This window comes from Pseudorca crassidens, chromosome 12 (assembly GCF_039906515.1).
Source record: "Pseudorca crassidens isolate mPseCra1 chromosome 12, mPseCra1.hap1, whole genome shotgun sequence".
Taxonomy (NCBI): Eukaryota; Metazoa; Chordata; class Mammalia; order Artiodactyla; family Delphinidae; genus Pseudorca; species Pseudorca crassidens.
The window spans coordinates 64219437-64241643 of NC_090307.1; the positions used below are offsets into that span (position 1 = coordinate 64219437).

General features: G+C 42.7%; 1 protein-coding gene across 4 annotated transcripts in view; it reads right to left on the minus strand.

Annotated features, from left to right (window-relative positions):
- Window positions 1–22207, minus strand: part of PTPN2 (protein tyrosine phosphatase non-receptor type 2) — a 76307-nt gene that overhangs the window by 32527 nt on the left and 21573 nt on the right. For all 4 annotated transcript variants that reach the window (XM_067699815.1, XM_067699816.1, XM_067699814.1 and 1 more), the window contains exons 2-3: window positions 18142–18232; window positions 2562–2662 (exon numbers count right to left, since the gene is read on the minus strand). In XM_067699815.1, coding sequence (XP_067555916.1) covers window positions 2562–2662; window positions 18142–18232 — 192 coding nt within the window. The remainder of the gene's footprint in view (window positions 1–2561; window positions 2663–18141; window positions 18233–22207) is intronic.

Here is a 22207-nt window from a genome sequence, read left to right on the forward strand (position 1 = left end):
TACTGAAGCCCGCATGCCTAGAGCCCATGCTCAACAACAAGAGAAGCCACCACAATGAGAAGCCTGCGCACTGCAACAAAGAGTAGCCCCCGCTCCCTGCAACTAGAGAAAGCCCACGTGCAGCAACAAAGACCCAACACAGCCAAAAATAAATATATATATATAAATTAATTAATTAAAAAAAGATTGCTAGCTGCTAGCTGTTAATTTTACTTCCCACTAGGATGTGAAGTTCATAATGGCACTTTTTTTTTTTTTTCTTTTTTGCAGTACGCGGGCCTCTCACTCTTGTGGCTTCTCCCATTGCGGAGCACAGGCTCCGGACGCGCAGGCTCAGTGGCCATGGCTCACGGGCCCAGCTGCTCCACAGCATGTGGGATCTTCCTGGACCGGGACACAAACCCACATCCCCTGCATCGGCAGGCGGACTCTCAACCACTGCGCCACCAGGGAAGCCCCCATAATGGCAGTTTTATGAATGGCTGTTTTATTCAAACGATGCTGCCACAAAGTAGGTACTCAAAGCTTTGCTGGATGAATGAACATCCAACGAAGCAGCCAGACTGGGATTCATATACAGATACCATGAATCCAGAGTTCACCCTCTTTCTTAAGATACAAAGGTTCAAAATGTGGTCCCAGGGAGTTGAAGTGATGAGTGTAGACTGGATGGAGGAAAAAACCTAAGTCAGAATCTTGAGAAACAACTGCATTTTTAGAGACTAAAGATGAGAAAGAGGAATGGATAAAAAAAGACTTGAAAAAAAGAGAGAAAGAAAGGGTGTGATAAGGAATCTAGGTTAATTATTCTTTTCTGTTTTTTTATCATTATGGCTTTTCCAAATAGAAAGTAAATGTTTTTAACTCTAAAAATGAATTTATTAAAAACATGAATGCACATAATACTTCAAATATTACAGAAAATGGGAAATTAAAGTCTCTCTTTTTTCCTAATTTCCAGAAATAATCAGTAAGAAGAGCACATGTATAATTTATTTAGCCAGCCCCTTGCAGGCTGCTTCAATTCTACTATTTCTGGCCCTATGCTATTAAAATGAAGTTGTAACAAACATCCTCACATGTATCTTTCTGTCTTTACGTATTAGACCCCTGAGTATTATAAACTTTTAAATCTCTGCTGATCTGACAGGAGAAAAGTGGTAACCGATTGCTGGTTTAAATTTATATTCCCTAATTACTAGAAAAGTTGAGCATCTCTTCATATGTATATTGTCTATCTTTATTTCTTTTCTTTTAACTGTGAATTTATGTTCTTTGCCAGTTTTTTTCATGGACTGTTTCTCTTTTTCTTTTTGATTTACAGGAGCTGCTTTACTTCAAGTAAAAAAGAGTGATTAGGGCTTCCCTGGTGGCGCAGTGGTTGAGAGTCCGCCTGCCGATGCAGGGGACACGGGTTTGTGCACTGGTCCGGGAGGATCCCACATGCCGCGGAGCAGCTGGGCCCGTGAGCCATGGCCGCTGAGCCTGCGCGTCTGGAGCCTGTGCTCCGCAACGGGAGAGGCCACAACAGTGAGAGGCCCACGTACCGCAAAAAAAAAAAAAAAAGAGTAATTAATTCTTGTTTCCTGTGAATTAGAAATAGTCTAACAGTTCATAGTTACATTAATTTGAATATCTTCTTACCATTTTCAATGGTTTTCACTTTCAGTAACAGGTTATTCTGATCTGAAATGGGTTCTTTAAAAATCTCAAACATTATAAATATACAGCTTATCTTTTTTAAAATTTAAGTATAGCTGATTTACAATACTGTGTTAGTTACAGGTGTACAGCAAAGTGATTCAGTTACATACATATATTTTTTCAGATTATGCTCCATTATAGGTGACTGCAAGATACTGAATAATACAGCTTATCTTTTGAATATTTAAAATTCATTAACTGAGGGAAATGAGAGCACTGTTAATTAAATCTATTATTAGATAAACAAAAGGTAGCTGGTGTGGATAAACCAAAATCATTTCTGCTATCTCAGAGTGGAAGAAAAGTGCTCCTGGAACATGGGTGTGGCCGGTGTGCTGAGACGCAATCGGGCAGGAGGCCAAAGGGGCAGCAGGCTCTTGGGCCGCCCTGTTGGTTGTCTGGGCACCTGGCTCACACCCTCACCTGCCCTGACATCCAAGGGCTGTCCACACTCTGAAAATACACGCCAGGGCGGGGCAGAGAAGAGCTTTCAAAGGGCCTCTCGTTCTGATTCAAGTGATGTAAAGAGAAGCAGAAGGTAACAAAGCATCAACAAACCAAGGCTTTGTACCAAATATTCAATATAAAGCAAGGAGGACAACTGGCCAGAAGAGAACCGGCCTAGCCAAATTTCATGAACAACTTTCTTTCAGAGAACGTGTAACATTGAAGATTACTTTTATCTGAAATATACACAGCTGCAAAACATTATAACACCATTCATTACATAACAACAGAAAAAACTGAAATAGCGTTTCATCTCCAAAAGAAGTCAGGACACACTTTTTGCTGGTGTTTTAAAGAAGGCCAATCACAAGAATGGCGGTCAGGCATCGGCTGCACATCACACCACTTGCCTGTGTTAAGATGTAACTCCTCTGCGCCTCTTCTATGTCAACTAAGCTGGCATTAATATAATCATTTTCAGCATTTTGCAGTTTAACACGACTGTGATCATCTGAAACAGAGCATGACAAATCATACCGTCATTTCAAACTTGCATTTCTTTTTTATTTTAATATTAATTTTCTGGATATTTATAAAATGATAGAAGAGACAAAGAAAAATAAATTGGCACCCCAGTAGAGTCAAATCCCAAATTACTCCCCTTTTTACTATTTTTTAAAAAGATTATTTATTATTTTTGGCTGCATCAGGTCTTAGTTGCGGCACGCGGGATCTTTGTTGAGGCATGCAGAATCTTTCATTGCAGTGCACGGGCTTCTCTCTAGTTGTGGCACGCAGGCTCCAGGGTACATGGGCTCTGTAGTTTGTGGCACACAGGCTCTCTAGTTGACGCACGCGAGCTCAGTAGTTGTGGTACATGGGCTTAGTTGCCCCACAGCATGTAGGATCTTAGTTGCTTGACCAGGGATCGAACCTGCGTGCCCTGCATTGTAAAGTGGATTCTTTACCACGGGACCCCCAGGGAAGTCCCCCAAATTACTCCCTTTTTTAAAAGAAAGTACAAAGATGAAATCCTTTTGTTTGTTACTGTGTGTTAGAAGGAAGTGCTTCTGTTAGTGGTAGTTTAGCTGTTGTTTAACTAGAAAAATTGACCAAAGAGTAAAACATAGTAAAAGAAATAAAGCACCTATCTTCCTAAAAGTAAAAGGATGGTTAAGCTTCTTGATGCCTAAGAACTAATAAGTCTACCTACAAAAAACAATGGCCTTGGGCTTCCCTGGCGGTGCAGTGGTTGAGAGTCCGCCTGACGATGCACAGGACGTGGGTTCGTGCCCCAGTCCAGGAAGATCCCACATGCCGCAGAGCGGCTAGGCCCATGAGCCATGGCCGCTGAGCCTGCGCGTCCAGAGCCTGTGCTCCGCAATGGGAGAGGCCACAACAGTGAGAGGCCAGCGTATCGCAAAAAAAAAAACAACAATGGCCTCAAATAAATAAGACCAGATCCCCACAGTAACTACATTTCATTTTCTTCATTCAACAGATGTGCATTCAACTATATATAAATAATTTTTAGCACTTAATTATATAATTAGATCAAGTGCTAAACTATATTTAACACACTTGGAATATTCCAATTCTTTAAAAGACAACTAAAGATACTTCATTAATTAGATTGTGTTATAACATTTTAGATATACTAGTTTTTTAAAGTGAAAATCTCACAGATTTAGAATTGATGCTAATTTAAATACGTGGAGCACAAAACTTTACCTATATCATTTTGGAGGGAAGGGAAGAGAAGACACTGCGAGAGGAAGCACACGTATAATAACAGAACTAGTGTTAACTCAGAATTCTAAATATATGACAGGCAGAGGCATATGACTGAATTATAACCTACATGCATGTTTGATGTCTAACTAGAGAAAACGTTCTATTGTAAACTGCTCCCCTCAAGGCAATACCAAACAACCATTCTCTCCCCCACTTTTAAAGTAAAAAAACTGTTCACATTACCTCCATGTGAAAGAAAATGTTAAATGGCTTTAGTTCCACACATCAATTTATGTGAGATGTTTCTGCTGGATTGAACCCAAGACCTCTGTAAATATTACACATCATGTGCAAACAGGAAAAGCGAAGGTCTTGTTATAGTAAATCACTTATACTAGTGTTCTCGGAAAGATGATGTCAACAGTCATAACAGTCATTTTTTTTTAACAGTTTGATCACTCTTTAACTGTTACGTGAGAGAGTAAAAAAGTCAGCTACACAATTAACAAAATAAAGACCATACACCTCCTAGATAACACTTATCAGAAGAATAATGCATGCTTTCAGAATGCTACACAATCCCTAAAATTCAAGTTCCGCCAAAATATAATACTAAAGGAACGTATTTCCTCATGCTGTAATCACAGAAAGAACAGAAACCCCGGAGACTAATCATATCTATCTCACAAGTGAAAAAAGCAATTTGGCAAAAGAAGCAAGAATCCATAGGCACTGGGAAGGTTCCCCTACAGGGTGCTGGGAATTCAGTTATCCGGCAAGTCATCCAGACCCTTCCATAAGCCTGGAGAAAGACCTCAGGGGTGTTTTAAGGGTATCTGACACCCTGCCTTCAGGACTTTGAACTGGGTTCACTGTTATTTTCTCTCCAGTGTTAACATCTATACCTGGTGTCACTCCAGCTCATTAAAAACATGAATCACACACCCCCAGACCCGTTCCCTGGAGCCCGAGTGCTGACCACTAGGGGAGCAGGGTGTTACCTGAAAGGCACCCCCCAAAAGGAAGGTAATCCTTGGGAAAAGTCTATCTATTTAGAACTGGCTACAAGTGTTGGCTGAACCTATGTTTTCTCCTCAGGACTGATATTTTTAAACTTTCAGCTACATCTAACATCATTTTAATTCTTCTGTTCCATTAAGAAGATTAATAAAAAATGCAAAGCATGTAACTTTTTGATTCAGAAGAGAATCTGTGTAGAGTAAAAAACGTAAGAGTTTCTTGTGTTAAATAAAACATATCACTTTAACACTATCTACCAAGTTAAGTATAAACATTTCAGGAAGTGAAACTATCAAAGCCTCTTTATGAGTAATTGTGACTTAATGATTTATATTCTCTGGCAATGATAACAAAGAGAGACAAAGCCTCTTTTCCCACGAAGAACCACTTACTGTCTGGTCTGAAATATCTGTGAGGGTGACATGGGTCCCCTTAACACTTGAGGTCAAGTGTCTCCTCTCCCTGCCCGTCACGACTGGTCAGCCCCAAACCTGTGAACGGTTCACTCCAAACCAAACTTCTGACTTCTGAGTTAGAAAAAAACCCAGGAAGTTACAAGCTTTCTCCTCTCCCCAAAGCAGTTGATCCTGCCTAAGAATCTCTGAAAATGAGACTACCAGATCAGAGTCATCTGATCGGGGCCATCAGCACTTTATCATCATTCTAAGTGTATGGTTATCCCCCTCTTCCTTATCTTTTAAAGGATGCAGCAAAGGGAGAAAATGAAGATGATTCAAACTGCATTGCAGGAGAGGCCAAAAAAGCAACCAAACCACACCTCACAGGAAATCTGATTTCTCAACATCTAATAACACCACCAGCAGGACGATCAAGAATGCATACTTTTCTCCACAGTGGCATCATCGGGGTGAGGGAAGAAATGCACACCCCACGGACTGTGGCAATGAGCTGGATTAGGCAAACTTCCAACCATGAGTCCCCGCACCTCCCACCCGCAAACAGCCTGTTTTCTGAGAAATGGCTTCATCTGTCAAGAAATGACTGGCTCTAGCTGTGGCCTGAGTTGACAACACAGATTAGCTTCCTCTTTCAATACTGTCACAATGAGCTTTTTTCCCCCATCCCACCCCCCCACCCCCCCAGTTTCACGTTTTTTCATTATTGTAAAGACATCTCCTTATGGAAAGTCTTCCAGGTCAAACAGGAAGGGCTCACATTTATGCCGAGGCAGAGATCAAGAACAATGAACAGAAACTGGGCAGAAGACTGACTATCAGCACAGCTTTAACAGACTTCCTGCTTCAGGCTCCATTCTCAATGGGGGACAGTAAGCGTTCGGCACTGATTTCCACACCATGTGGCGCTTCCCAGCCAAGAATGTAAGCATCTGACAGATGTGTCAACTCTCTTTAATTCTACAAGTAGATACTGGAGGCACAAATAACACGAATTTTCTCTCATAAATCAAGCAATGAGCCAAAAGCAAAGCTAGGGCTAAACCCCCGTCAGCATTGGCGTGGCCATGACAGTGGAGAAGAAACAAGCCATCGTGCAGAGGGTCAGCATCTCAGCTGTCTCCTCAGCAAAGTAAAACCATACGAGCTGAACGGTTCCTTTTCTGACGACATAACCAACCACAACGGCTGTGCAGGACTTTTCACTCCTGGGACGTGTCAGGTGCTCACTGATCTCCATCCTCACCCCTCATACCCTGAGTCGTGTTGTGCACGTTTTGCTGACACTCGGGCCAGTCAAGTCATCAGCCTCGATCACACCCTAGAGAAGCAGCAGCAGAGGCCCAGAGACGCCCCAGATCCTCCCCAGCATCGCCACCCACCCTGCTCTTTGCCTCAGGGATGACTTCCGCCTCCATCTCTTCACATACACCTCACCTCTTGAAGGCCTGGCCCAGGACTTCCCTTCTCTGATGGAAGCCCCCCTCCTGCACATCCCGCCCACCAGACGATGTGCTCTTTAAACTGACCACCTTCCACACTTGGTCAACACATACATGCCAGGAGCCAGGCAACCAGGACAGAGAGATAAGACATTATTTGTTTCAAGCTTTTTAAAAGAAAAAAAATCCTATTGGGAAATAAGTCCTAGTGCCGTACCGTGCTGCGCTGAGTATGGTGGGAGCAGGCCAGGGTAAGAGGAGGGGAGGGGGCTTCCAGCAGGAGGAGCAGCAGGAAGAGGAGCACAGGGGCTGCTGAGAAGGACCAGGAGGAGGAGAGGCCCTGGCAACTCCGCACGAGCACCTGAGCTTCGAGGAAAGAACGAGCAGCGGACAGAGGATGGGCTGGAATGAGGAGGACGGCCTGACACTCAGGCAGTCCCATCCATCGGGGCCCGTGGCACAGCCGCATGGACCGGCCACCAACAATGCTGTGTGGAGCGCACAAGTGGGCTCAGCCTCCTCCAAACGAGGGGCCAGCTGCCTGCACATGTCCACCTCTCTGAATCCATCATGATTCCAAGTTCCTAAACTTGACAGGACAGTGTTAACTGGTTAAATTCTGCCTCCACACATCCCCAAACTGAAAAGGGCACCTTGAACCCACCCCAGAGTCTCTGAGATGGAAAGACTGGGTGGTGTCCTTACAAAACGGGTAAAAGTCACCACTGTCGTTTGAACACGGACACATTTCCTCTTCGACAACATCTATAAAACAAGACATGGGACTTCCCTGGTGGCGCAGTCGTTAAGAATCTGCCTGCCAATGCAGGGGACACAGGTTCGAGCCCTGGTCCGGAAAGATCCCACATGCCGTGGAGCAACTAAGCCGGTGCACCACAACTACTGAGCCTGTGCACTAGAGCCCGCGAGCCACAACTACTGAGCCCGTGAGCCACAACTACTGAGCCCGTGCTCTAGAGCCCACGAGCCACAACTACTGAAGGCCGTGCACCTAGAGCCTGTGCTCTGCAATAAGAGAAGCCACCACAATGAGAAGCCCATGCACCACAATAAAGAGTAGCCCCTGCTCGCCGCCAACTAGAGAAAGCCCACTTGCAGCAATGAAGACCCAATGCAGCCAAAAATAAATAAATAAATAAATTAATTAAAAAACAAGACACACCACGCTTTGGTCTCACACAATCAGTGAGCAGCTCACCACTTTCCTTGAAGCTCAGATCTCTCCTTCTAGGAGAAAGGAAGGGAGAGAGGGTTGGGGGACGAATGGTATTTCCCTTTCATCCACAAACCCAGGCCCCTGGAACCCATCCACACTCCTGGGGAGCTTACCTTCTCGCAAGGGAGGCAGCAATAAGCAAAATAATTAAGTATTTTTATCACGTTATACAGTAATAAACCCTATGGGAAAAAAGAGCAGAGTAAAGGGCAGCTGTGCTGGGAAGGGGGGCAGGTTGCAATTCTAAACAGGTGGTCAGGTTGGGCCTCACTGTGACAGTGACACTGAAGCAAAGACTTAGAGGAGGTCAGCCACATGAATATTTTGGTCAAGAGTGTGCCACGCACAGAGAAGAGTGAAGGCTTTGTGATGGGTACGTGCCTCACGTCTGGGGATGGCGACTGCGGCACAAGCCCCGTGAAGAAAGGAAAGAGAAGCGCCTGAAACTTAGGTTCAGAGTTGAGAGATCCTGTACTGATTCATTAGTCTAAACTCCTAAATCCAACTATCAGAGAATAGAGGCTTCTACTTCCGTTTTCTCGTAGCACCTACCAGCACGGTGTCATAACAATTTAGGCTAGCAAGTGGTCAAGAATTGTTTATACAATGAATTCCAGAAAATGTTCATATTCAAACTGTTAAGCTGTGGTAGAATTTTTTTAGAATGACATGTCACTATTAAAACACTCTAAACGTCAACAGGAGATGAAACTACAACTGACTTGAGGAGTAAAGTAATTCAGCAAAAAACAAGAGCTCAGAAAGCTTCAGGACTTTTTAGTAGAGGCAACTGGAATCATGTGGCCAGATGAGAGAGAACAGTGAGGGAGGCGAAGGGGCATGGGTGTGGCCCTGGGGTCTGCTCTGGCTCCATTGGTCCCCATGGCCGAAGAAGCCGCTGTGACCTGCACGGAGCAGGGCGGCCCCCGGAGGTGCGGGCCCAGGACCCGAAACCCAGCACTGGTCTCCTGGGCCTCTTTCTCATCCGTTAAGAGGAAACAGCCAGACTACACTCGTCCTTCACCACTATTTCTACTGACTGACCCTCATTTATACCCTAAACGTGTCAAGTACAGAACTCCTCAAAAAGTCCTATTTTATCTTAAAAATTTACAGAAACTTAAAAATTCTACTTTGCTATGTATCTGTATTTTAATATATCAACCACTCCTTCCCCCAATGCCCGTTCTGAGTACAATGGATGGTCCTGGAGGATGTGCCCGGCTTCCTCACTGACTTAAGGGCTCTCCCTGCAGCCCCGGCGCAGCTCCAACACCAGAGCTGTCCACATGACGCGGTGGCTACAGGTGGGGCCTGCCGTGACGAGGCTCCAGCCCGCTCAGTGCCCAGGCCTCAGCCATCGGCATGGCCAGGGACCCTGACAAGTTCACTGCATCCCACCCCCACCTTGCACAGTGCCCTACCCAGGACCCGATTCAGGAAGGCTGTGAAATCCAGAAACCTGGAAAAACACTGGAATAACCCTCAGACCTGATCCCCGTCTCTTCTTTTGCAGGCATCACTCGTGTGGAGCCGTTTTATCGCGTGTGCAAACTCATGCACCCACCACCACAAGCTCCTCTGTGCCCCCTTCAGAGTCTCTCTTCCCTGGCCCCGTCCTGACCCAGTGATCTGCCCTCTCCCGTAACGGCGGCACCATTCCCAGAACGCTGTATAAATGGAATCACGCAGGAGGTAACCTTGAGACTGGACTCTGCTCAGTGGGAGTCCTCTGGGGCCCACCCAAGCTGCTGCAGGGCACGGGGAGCTTCCCATGGCAGGAACAAAAGAATCACGGTGTGTTGACCACTTACCCACTGATGGACACTTGGGTCGTTTCCAATTTGGAGCTCTTACAAACAAAGCTGCTCTGAACACCCATGTTCACATTTCTGTGTGGACATAAGATCGCAATTCTCGGAGATAAATGTCCAGTAGTGTAGCGGCTGCGTCATATAAGGTAATCAAGAAGCTGCCACACCATGTTCCAGAGCAGCCGCACCATCCACCGTCCTCTGTTCTCCCCGCTGCGTAGGAGATCCAGCTTCTCCATGTCCTTGGAGTCTGCAGCCCTGTCATTTCAACTCCTCTAGTATGTGTGTCACAATCACTCACCACCATGGTTTTAATTTGCTTTTCCCTAATGGTTAGTGATGTTTTTCGTGTGCTTATGTGCCATCTACGTTCATCATCTTCTGCCCATTTCTGAACTGGACTGTTTGGGGTTTTTACTGCTGTATTTTCAAAGTTCTGTATATATTCTAGATGTGAGTTCTTTGTGGTTTATGAATATTTTCTCCCACTCTGTCCTCGTCTCTCCATCCTACTAACGGGGTCTTTCACAAAGCAAAAGTTTTAAATTTTGGTTTAGTCCAATTTGTTGATATTTTTTCTTTTATGGATTGTGCTTTTGATATCATGTTAAGAACTCTTCACCAAAAACTAAAAACGGAGATAGAACCAAAGGTCAAAATCCTAACAGTTAATGAGAAAACTTTTAAGTAAAAGAGCTGTCTACACAATGGATTTTGAGAATAAGTGCATTTAGTCTTTATTTTTTAATGACTTTTTAAAAATTAATTAATTAATTAATCAGTTTATTTATTTACGGCTGCGTTGGGTCTTCATTGCTATGCGAGGACCTTCTCTAGTTGTGGTGAGCAGAGGCTATTCTTCCTTGCAATGCATGGGCTTCTCATTGCAGTGGCTTCTCTTGTTGCGGAGCATGGGCTCTAGGCACACGGGCTCCAGGAGTTGTGGCACTCAGGCTCCAGTAGTCGTGGCACACGGGCTCAGTAGTTGTGGCGCATGAACTCAGCTGCTCTGTGGCATGTGGGATCTTCCTGAACCAGGGCTCGAACCCATGTCCCCTGCACTGGCAGGCACCAGGGAAGTCCCACTCTTTATTTTTAAACTTTAGATGTGATGAGGAAGAATGTTAGCAAATATTTACAGAACAGTTACCATAACATTTAAGTTATATCTATACTTATTCTGATTACTATTATACAATAGTTTTTATCTAAGTGTGCTTAGCAAGAAAGATGACAAACACATTCTTGTCATGTATAAAAATCTGTTTTCATAAATTGAAAGTCTATTGTCTTGTAATTCTGAGACTATCAAAATGTTTATTAATTATTTGTCTGTGAATTTTCTGGATTATCTATGAAGAAAAAAACCATATAATTCATAACTGTAGTGGTTTTGAAACTTGCCCACAGTTCTTTGTGACAACTCTCCCCTCTTGAACCCGGATGACGTGGTACCTCGCCCTAATGAACAGAATGTGGTGCAGGTGATGTGTGACTTCAAAGGAGAGGTGACACAGGCAGTGCAGCTCCCGGCTAGACTCCAAGGATGCTCACTCCTGCAACTCAGGGGCTACCGGTGAGGAAGTCCAGGTCACATGGAGATGCCATGTGCAGGTGTTGCAGCTGACGGTTTATCACTGGGTGAGGGTCCAGGCGACCCAGCCCGGCCACCACCTGAGCTATGCTGCCTGGGAGACGGTGAGCAAGACCCGCCTGCGTCCAGTCAGCCTCCCGATTCCAGACGTGGCGAGTGACTGTTAGGGTCTGAGGGGGTTAGTTAGACAGCAGCAGTTTCCAATCCTTATGCCTTCGTTTCTTATTCTTCTCTTACTGTAGTGTCTGGGACCCAAAGTACAATGTCAAGTGGAAGTGGTACTTGTGGGCACCCTTGCCTTCTCCTCGAGTTTTAAGAATGTTTGTAACACATTATCATTAAGAGTGATGTGACTGGAGGTGTCCTCTCATGTTAGTTACAGAAGTTTCCTTCTGTTTCTAGTTTAATACGTTATTTGTTTTTAATCAGGAGCAAGAACTGACTTTAAATAATCTTTTTGCATCTATCGAGATATTCATAAGGCTTTTTCTCCTTTGCCTTGTTACTAAGGTTAATTACATTTATAAGACTGTCTAATTCTAAGCCACCCTTACATTGCTAAAATAAACTTAATACAGACACTACTGTATTCAGTTTTCTAACCTTTCTTTAGGATTTTTACATCTACATTCATGACGTAGATACGCCTGTAACTTTTATTCCTCTCACTAAACTTTTCTGGTTTGGACATCCAAATTATCTAATAGCCTCACAAAAGGAATTGAGGAGTATTCTCTTTTTCTGTTCTCGGGAAGAGTTTTTATTATTATTAAGACACGCCTGTTGGGACTTCCCTGATGGTGCAGTGGTTAAGAATCCGCCTGCCAGTGCAGGGGACACGGGTTCGAGCCCTGGTCCAGGAAGATCCCACACACTGCGGAGCAACTAAGCCCGTGGACCACAACTACTGAAGCCTGCGTGCCTAAGAGCCTGTGCTCTGCAACAAGAGAAGCCACTGCAATGAGAAGCCCGCGCACCGCAATGGAGAGCAGCCCCCGCTTGCCGCAACGCAACTTACAGAAAGTGCCGCGCAGCAACAAAGACCCAACGCAGTCAAAAATAAATAAAATAAATAAATAAATTTATTTTAAAAAGACACACCTGTTAAAGCATCTAGTCCCAGTGTTTTCTTAGTGGAAACATTTTTTTAATTAATTTAATTTATTTAGCTGTCACAGGTCTACTTAGACTCTACTTCTCCTTTAATCTGTGTTGGTAAATTCTATTTTTCCAAGAGTCTGTTCCATTTCTTCTAACTGATCACATTTACTGCCATAATTGTTTGCAGTACTCTAGCTTTTTAATTCCTTTTACATCTGTATTGATGTTTCCCTTTTTTCTCCTAATGCTGTTTATATGCACCTGTCTCTGTCTTTCTGGGGTTTCTGTTTTGTTTTTAAATATTTACTGTATGTATGTATGTATGTGTTTGTTTATTTATTTATTTAGCTGCGCTGGGTCTTAGTTGTGGCATGCAGGATCTTTGTTGTGGAATGTGGGATTTTTTTAGTTGAGGCATGTGGAATCTTTTTAGTTGAGGCATGCGGGATCTAGTTCTCTGACCAGGGATTGAACCCGGGCCACCTGCATTGGGAGCATGGAGTCTTAGCCACTGGACCACCAGGGAAGTCCCTGTCTCTCTGGTTTCTATGTTTGTTTTATTTTTCTTGCCCAATCATGCCAGTTTATTAGTCTTATCAAGGAACTAATAATTTGGTTTTGTTTGGCCCTTTGATTTCTATTCTTCTTTTATTTTTGTATTATTTCCTTTCTGCTTTTTTTGGGGGGAGGCGGTTTTATTCTGTTACTTTTACTCTAAATTGGGTTAGACACTTAGCACTTTAATTTTCAGCCTTTTGTTTTAATACAAACATTTAAGACAGCATATTTTTTTGCAGTACTCTTTTTGCTGCTTTATGCAAGTTCTGATAAGTAGAATTTTACCTATTGTTCACTTTTAAGTTTCCATTATGATTTCTTCTTAACCCATGAATCATTTAGAAATCTTTAAATCTCCAAATTTATAGGAATTTTTATCTTTTTATTAATAATCTATAATTTAATTGCATTACGGTCAAAGAACATGGCCTGTAAGACAGTAATTCTTAAACTGTTTTAAGAGTTACTTCCACAGCCTAGTCAATTACAAATATTCCATGTAAGTCCTAGAAGAATGTGAATTCTCTAATTGTTGGAGAATAGGTTCTATATATAACGTCTTATATATTTTTCTTATTAAATAAAGCTTAACTGTGTGGTCCAAATCTTCTACTTCTTTACTAATATTTTGCCTTAAGAAGTCTGTGAACGGGCTTCCCTGGTGGCCCAGTGGTTAAGAAACCGCCTGCCAATGTAGGGGACTCAGGTTCAAGCCCTGGTCCAGGAAGATCCCACATGCCGTGGAGAAACTAAGCCCGTGCGCCCCAACTACTGAACCTGCGCTCTAAAGTCCGCGAGTCACAACTACTGAGCCCACGCACCACAACTACTGAAGCCTGCGCGCCTAGAGCCTGTGCTCCGCAACAAGAGAAGCCACCGCATTAAGAAGCCTGCACACTGCAACGAAGAGCAGCCCCCGCTCGCCGCATCTAGAGAAAGCCCACGCACAGCAACGAAGACACAACACAGCCAAAAATAAAAATAAATTAACCAAATAAATGAAAAAAGTCTGTGAATATAGAATTGTCAATTTATTTCTGTAATTCTATTCATTTTTGCCTTATATACCTTGAGACTATTTTATTAGGTGAATACAAATGTCACAGCTGATACTGCCATGTGTATTCAGAGTAGCTCTGCCATTTGCTGAAATCTTTTTTTAGGAGGTGGGGAGCACAGAAAGCCTGGATGTCTTCCTTACTTCCTCCCCACCTAGCAATTTATTTAAAAAGTGTGTTTATTGAGAATCTTCTTGTTTTGTGGCAGTAAGAAACTATGGACTATCTAACCTGCCACATTACTGGAATCAGAAGTCCATGTGTTACTTTAAACACTGATGGATGAACCTTGAGGGCATTATGCTATGTGAAAGAAGCCAATCACAAAAGAAACACTATATGATTCCATTTCTATGAGGCACCCGAAGTGATCAGACTCTGAGAAAGAGGAAGTAGAATGGTGACTGCCAGGGGCTAGGGGAGGGGGTAGGGTTTCAGTCACACAAGATGACAAGAGCTGTCATACAACAATTGTGCATACAGCCAACAACACCGTGATGGACACCTAAAAACTGTTAAAAGGGTAAATTTATGGTATGTGTTTTTACCACAAAAACAAAACAAAAAACTACTCTTTCACCTCCTTTTAGATCAAATAGTAAACTGGGATTTCTACGTGCAAAGCAAATATAGTAAGGAATATTTCAAACTCTGGCAGCTGTCTCTAACAGTACAAATACAATTCTCAAAGTGATGACTACAACCTTTCTTTTCTCAACCAACCACCTTCTGGCCAATCTCTTCTACAATTACCTCATGGTTAAGTGAGACAAATAAGGCATCTTTTCAGTCATGGCAATTATACAAAGACCGTAGACTTCTTAAAATTCTTTCTATTTCAAAATACCCCTCTTTGGGACCTGCCTGGCTATCCAGAGAGTTAAGACTCTTGAGCTCCCAATGCAGGGGGCCTGGGTTCAATCCCTGGTCAGGGAACTAGATCCTGCATGCATGCCACAGCTAAGAAGCCCACACACCACAACGAAGATCCTGTGAGCGGCAACTAAGACCCGGCACAGCCTAAATAAATAAATAAATAAATAAATATTAGAGGAAAAAAAACACCCCACAAAATACCCCTCTTTGAATATGTACCTCATATTCATACCTTCAAATGTAGTTTCAAGCTGGGCATATAAGAATCACATAAGGAGTTTGTTTAAAAATACATTTCCAGACTTGATGAATCAAAATCTAGAAAGATCTGTGATTCTAAATTAAAAACAAACAAACGAAAAACAATTCCTTTTGATTGCTTGCAAACATGTCATTGTCTGCTTTGCACTCAGTATTATCTATGTTTATTTCCTGTATGGATGTTTAGAAATTCTTTATATGAAAAATAACTGCTGGTTTAAAAGACTATTTTAATAAAGTAAAAAAAAAAAAATTATCTTAAAAGCCGCCCCTAACTCCTTAAGCAGAGCTGAGTGCCTCTTCTCGGCTCCACCAGCACTGTGCCATCTCCTGACACACAAAGCACAGCAGGCACGTACACACACACACACCCCGCCCCACACTGCACGTATGTTGTTGGCAGGCAGGGCGTGTGGACTCACGGTCCTCTCAGGCACAGCACAATGGCGGACATGCAGCTGGTTTTCAATACACGTTTTCTGAACCAAGCCAACAACTGTACAGGACTCTGTATGGAAATGATCTAACGACTCTCAATCAAGAAAGGTATACCAGCATCACCTCAGGAACTTTGAAAAAATACCTATTCCCAGGTTCACCTGGATTTAGTGGAAGTCACCAGCTCCATGACCTCCTCTCCTGTATGAGGATAACACCCCGGGAAGTGGTTGTTTAGATGGTATTTGGGGGAAGAGGACTTTGAGTGAAGTCGGTCAAAGAGAGAGGAAGCCTATTCCAAACGGGAATGACATTCGACAACTGTTAAAAACAGGGCATGTTGGTGCCAAGTGAGTCACCAAAACAAACAATTTGTAGGAAAATGGCTACAAAAGGCCTTGTGTGGTAACGCTAAAGCACTTTAACTTTTCATAAAACTGAGGAGCACGACTGAAGACAGGAGTGGAGGACAGACTTGCATCACACACAGATTGCTCTGGATACCGTGTGGGGTTCGGACTGAGGTGGGAACAGAATAGAGACCAGTTAAGAGGCTGCTGTAATAACCCAGGCCTGAACCAAGCCACTATGAACAGAGAACAGATTTGAAATATACTGTGGAAATGGAATTATAATTACTTAGTCACCAACCAGATGTGGGAGCTGAATGAGGGAAGAGAGGTCTGAGTTTCTAGCTGCAGCAAGTGTGCGGCTAGTGGTAGCCCTTATGAACATGGGGATAAAGCAGAAAGAACAGATTAGGGCTGGGACTGAGGGACTGTGGGGAAGGAATTCTGAGCCTGAGGTGGCTACAGCACATCAAGACAGAGAAGTGCGTAAGTGGGTCTGTAGCCGAGAATAGAGACGTAGGCTGCAGATGAGATCTGGGGTCAGAAGCAGAGAGATGGCAACTGAACTCACAGAAAATGAGGCCATTCACACAAGTAGAAGAGCGGGAGACATAGGCAGAGACAGAGCCCTGAAGACAAAGACAACTGAGGAAGAGAAGTTCTGAAAAGGCGTGATCAGCCAGAGAAGTAACAGCAAAATCAAGAAAAATATGGACTTAGGGAAGGAAGGCACGGTTGACAATGTCGGAAGTCACAGAGGGCTAAGAAAAAACACCGATGGAAAGTCCCTCATTGCATTAGAAAACTAGAAAGCGCACAGTACTTTAGAATAAAAGTTTCAGTGGGGAGGCTGGGGTAGAACCACGGCTGAAGAACGCGTGGGTGATGAGAGTGGAGAGAGACAGGGTGGTGCACGCTTCTAAGATTCTGTGTGTGTGTGCGCGTGCACATGCCTGTGTCTGTGTAGGTGACAAAGCAATAGCTGGAGTGCGATATGGGGGTTGGGGTCGGAAGAGATTGGAGCACATCTGAATAATAAGGGAAGAGAGTTATTAGAAAGAGGTTGAAGCTATGAAGAAGAGAGGTGATAGTGGAGCGTGAGGCCCATGAGGAAGCACCTGGCATCGAACACAAATGCAGCACACCAGCAGCCCTAAAGAGGATGCCTACGCTCACCCACTGAAACCAAACATGCGAATCCTCTGAGCAGTAAGGCAGCCTAATTCAATATCTGAAGGTGGGATCGATCAGAACAAAAATAAAATCACTTGATGAACACATTTTTAAAGCCCTGGTGTTATAACTGTTCACAAAACCCTGTGTGTGTGTGTGTGTGTGTGTGTGCGCGCGCGCGCGCGTGTGTGCGTGCGCGCGCGCATGCACATACATGCACACGCACAGCAGAATCTAAGTCCAACCACAGGGAACTGTTACATAAAGATTGACCTGCCCAAAGCCACTGTGGAAGCCACTAAAAGACTGTTCAGGACAGGAAACGTCTACGACATGCAACCACACGGGAGAAAAGCTGCAGGTCAGTGCGTGCAGGATTCCAGCTGAATTTAAAAGAATGTACATACACATTTACACAGACAAATACCAAACGAATATAAACCCAATAGTATTTGCTTGTTTTTAAATGATGAGAGTTTTTTCTTTACACATTTCTATGTTTTAAAACTTTTAAAACTTTTCAAGTAGTAGTGAATACACACTACTTTTGTAATTCGGGGGAAAAGAATTACACCAATAAATATTTTAAGTAATACTTATAAAAGCTATGGAATAATATGAAAAGAAGTAGATATATATGACTACACATATATGATTACAATTATTTTGAAAAGAGAAAAATCATGTGTAAGAAAAAAGGCTGGTAAGAAATACATCAATTAATGTGTTGGAGGAGGAAATAATTATGGGCAATTTTCCTTCCTTCTACTATTTTATGCCTTGAAAATTTTCTTTAAAGAACATATATTACATTAGTATGAAAAAAAAATCACCATACTTACCAACCCCGACCCCAACCTTTTCCACCATGTCCCGCCTCCTACGACACACACACCCACACCCCCCGCAAGTACTTACATGGGCTTACATCTCTGTATCTGTTTCGATTTCTGTTTTCTGGAAACTTGGCCACTCTATGAGGATAGTCATGGGACTCACTGCGAATTTCCTTAAAATAACAAAAATATATTTTAATATTTCTCTTAAATTTTATATAGCAAAACAGATACTTTCCCAGCCAGTATAAAATAACTTTCGGGCTTCCCTGGTGGCGCAGTGGTTGAGAGTCCACCTGCTGATGCAGGGGACACAGGTTCGTGCCCTGGTCCGGGAGGATCCCGCATGCCGCGGAGTTGCTGGGGCTGTGAGCCATGGCCACCGAGCCTGCGCATCCGGAGCCTGTGCTCCGCAGCGGAGAGGCCACAGCAGTGAGAGGCCCGGTACCGCAAAAATAAATAAATAAATAAATAAATAAATAAATAAATAAATGAATAACTTTCACTGAGCACTTAGTATAGGTCAAGCACTATGCAAAGCACATCATCGACGTGACCTCATTCAATTCTCATAACACCAGTGGGAAAGATTATCTTCCCCATTTTGTATGTCAGGGGTGACAGGCTTTCAGGAGTTAAATGATCTACCAAAGGTCCCACAGCTAGTGAGTGTGAGACCCCAGGACTGAACCAAGGTCCTTCAAGCAGAAGGCTCTGCTCTCATACACGTTCACTGCCCTGCCATGTTCAACACCTACAGCAACGTTAACAGTTCATGTGACAACTGATGCAAAGGAGGAAGCTAAGGTTACCACATCATACTCAAATTTCCAACTAAACTCTCTGAATATTATCTACCTATACTTCAGAGCTTCTATCTTAAAATTTTAATCTATTTCTTTATCTTCATGCCATATAACTGTTACTTTATTCTGAGCCCCGGTATTCTCAAATTTTATTTCTAGAGCTACAAATGCTCATTTTAGGACCCTTATGGTTCTTGGTATTCCACTACAGAAGAACTTCTGTGCCAGTATGCCTGCACTAGGCACTCAGCTACTTGCTGTATCCATCATGACCAGCTTTTTCTCCCAAATGGAACATTATTCTAAGAATTCAGATAAAAACAGAAACAGGGGCTTCCCTGGTGGCGCAGTGGTTGAGAGTCTGCCTGCCGATGCAGGGGACACGGGTTCGTGCCCCGGTCCGGGAGGATCCCACATGTGGAGCGGCTGGGCTGCTGAGCCTGCGCGTCCGGAGCCTGTGCTCCACAATGGGAGAGGCCACAACAGTGAGAGGCCCGCATAACGCAAAAACAAAAACAAAAACAAAAACATAAACATACCAAAAAAAACCCCAAATAGTATGCATTAACAGCAAAAATTAATTTGGGCTTTTGCTCACACTACCATGTCTGGAGAAACAGTATTTTAAAAGTTAGGCACCAAGACTTCCCTGGTGGTGCAGTGGTTAAGAATCCATCTGCCAATGCAGGGGACACAGGTTCAAGCCCTGGGTCCAGGAAGATCCCACATGCCGCAGAGCAATGAAACCTGTGTGCCACAACTACTGAGCCTGCGCTCTAGAGCCCGTGAGCCACAACTACTGAGCCCACGTGCTACAACTACTGAAGCCTGCGTGCCTAGAGCCCGTGCTCCGCAACAGGAGAAGCCACCGCAATGAGAAGCCCGCGCACTGCAATGAAGAGTAGCCCCTGCTCGCTGCAACTAGAGAAAGCCCGTGCACAGCAACAAAGAGCCAACTCAGCCCAAAATAAAATAAAATAAATAAACCCATTAAAAAAAAAGTTAGGCACCAGGTAATTTTATAAATTAAGCATAAATAAGTTATTCAGGTAATTTTCCTACAGTCCTGCCTGCCACCACCCAACAGCCCTAGGACAGGTAACTTTCTAGCTCATATTTTTACCCAATGGGCCTTCCAATACCCAAGAGTAGGGAACAGAGACCACCTCTCGGCGCAAGAAATCACAGCCTCTTTGTGCAAAGAGCATGGGGGTTCAACATATGTTGGTGCAGTCCTTTTGGAAAATGCAATCTGCCACACACACAGGAACAGAAACACACACATACACATGTTACAATTGTTGCTACTGACTTTTTAATGCTACTCTCACACCCAGCAATCTTGCTAAGCTCTCTAACATTTGGTAGCTGGTTCTGAATCTCTCGATACCAGCAAACAGTGATAATTCTGTCTCCCTTATACTTCGTATTTCTCATTCATACCTCTTATTTCTTTTTCTTATCTAATTGCATTGGCTAGGACCTCTTATTCAATGTCAAATAGAAATATTTTTTCCCTGATTTTGAAAGAACTGCTTCTAAGGTTTAACCACTAAGTGTAATATTTGCTTTAGGTCTCTGGTGGATACCCTTTTCAGGTTAAGAAGGTTCCCCTCAGTAACTTCTAGTTTACTAAATGTTTCTTTCATGAATGGGTGTTGAATTTTACTCAATGTTTACCCTGCATTCATGGATATTTAACTTTTCTCCTTTAATCTGGTAATGTATTGAATTACAATAATAGATTTTCATTTAGATATGCATTTAAGGTTCCTCCATGTCTTTTCACGGCTTGATAGCTCATTTCTTTTTAGTGCTGAATGATATTCTATTGTTTGGGTGTACCACCATTATTTTAAGATGTATGTATCTACATTTTTAAGTTGAATTGACCTCTAATTTTCTTGTCCCATGCAATTTATTCAGTTTTAGTATCAAAGCTCTACTAGCCTCATACAATAAGTTGGACAGAAATATTACCTTTTAGCTTCAAATACTTTTCCATGAAAGCATATCATAACAAATTACTGTGACTGGATGAAAAAATAAATAAAGCTTCATTTCCACTGATTAATTATAGAAGTTTTTAAGTGTCAAATAATAAGTTTTATAGGTAAAGTTAAACACATTCAGGTCTTGGCTTTTATCTGTATAATCTCAAACACTTCAGAGTCGAAACACTACAGAGTTCAAGTAATTTTATATTCCAAGTTAATAATTGATATAAAAGAAAAACATTAATTTAAAACAATACTAAAACATGCATGTTGAGAGATCTTCTGCATCAAATGCAGAGAAAATAATTGACAAGAATAAGAAATTCTAAGAACATCAGGCAGGTGAGGAGAGTGAAGAAGTGCTCCAACACTTTGCTGCAGAGCGCATACTGCTGTAATGTTTCTGTGAGAACAATTTGATAAGGTTATAAGTTTGAGCCACCAATTTTGCCTCCAGGAATTTATATCGCATACAGCCATATACCTGTGTGTACCAGGATGTTCACTGTACGTAACAGTGGAAAACTGGCAGCAACCTCAGTGCCCTGCAGGAGTAAAGCAGAGGTGAGGGGAAGCTAGGGGGACAGGAGGGAACCAGGAAAGGGACACAAGTGCTGCAAACACTTGTGTGGGCTGGTCTCAAGGACACACTGTGAAAAAGGTATGAAAGACGTTGAGTAGCTCCCAACTCCATCCACTCAAACATAACTATGCCTGAGAACACAATGAATAATTCTAGAAGGAGTCAAAATACTAGTAACTTGTGGGGCAGAAGACTGGGGGACTGAACATCTAGGGGAGGGTAGAAATTTATATAACTAAAAATTTGCTTTAATTATAAAATATTTCAAACAAAAAAATATAGATAATAGGACACCCCATGTTCCCACCAGTGAGATTAAACATGTTACCACTTTTGCCATATTTGTTTCAAATTTCTTCTCTTAGAAAAGGTATAAAGTACATCAGACACAGCTTTTCTCTACCCTGCTCCTCTCTGCTTTCCAAAGTAACCTTCTGTCATTCTAACTGCTTTTTATTGGAAACCTTTTGTGCCATTTAAATTTTAAACCATACATTCACATATTCTTTAGTTTATATACTACTTAAAAATAAACTAGCTAAAATAGTAATAAATACTAGTGTAATATCAGTCTTAATGCTAATAAGTAGTTTTAAAATCACATCAAAAAGTTGTTGCAACACACAGATTGTGAGAAAACAGTTGCAAATCATATATCTGATAAGGGATTAATATCCAGAATATACTTTTTTTTAAAAACTCCTACAACTAAAATATAAAACAATTTTTAAAAGGGCATTAAACAAGCCCTTCTTCAGTACT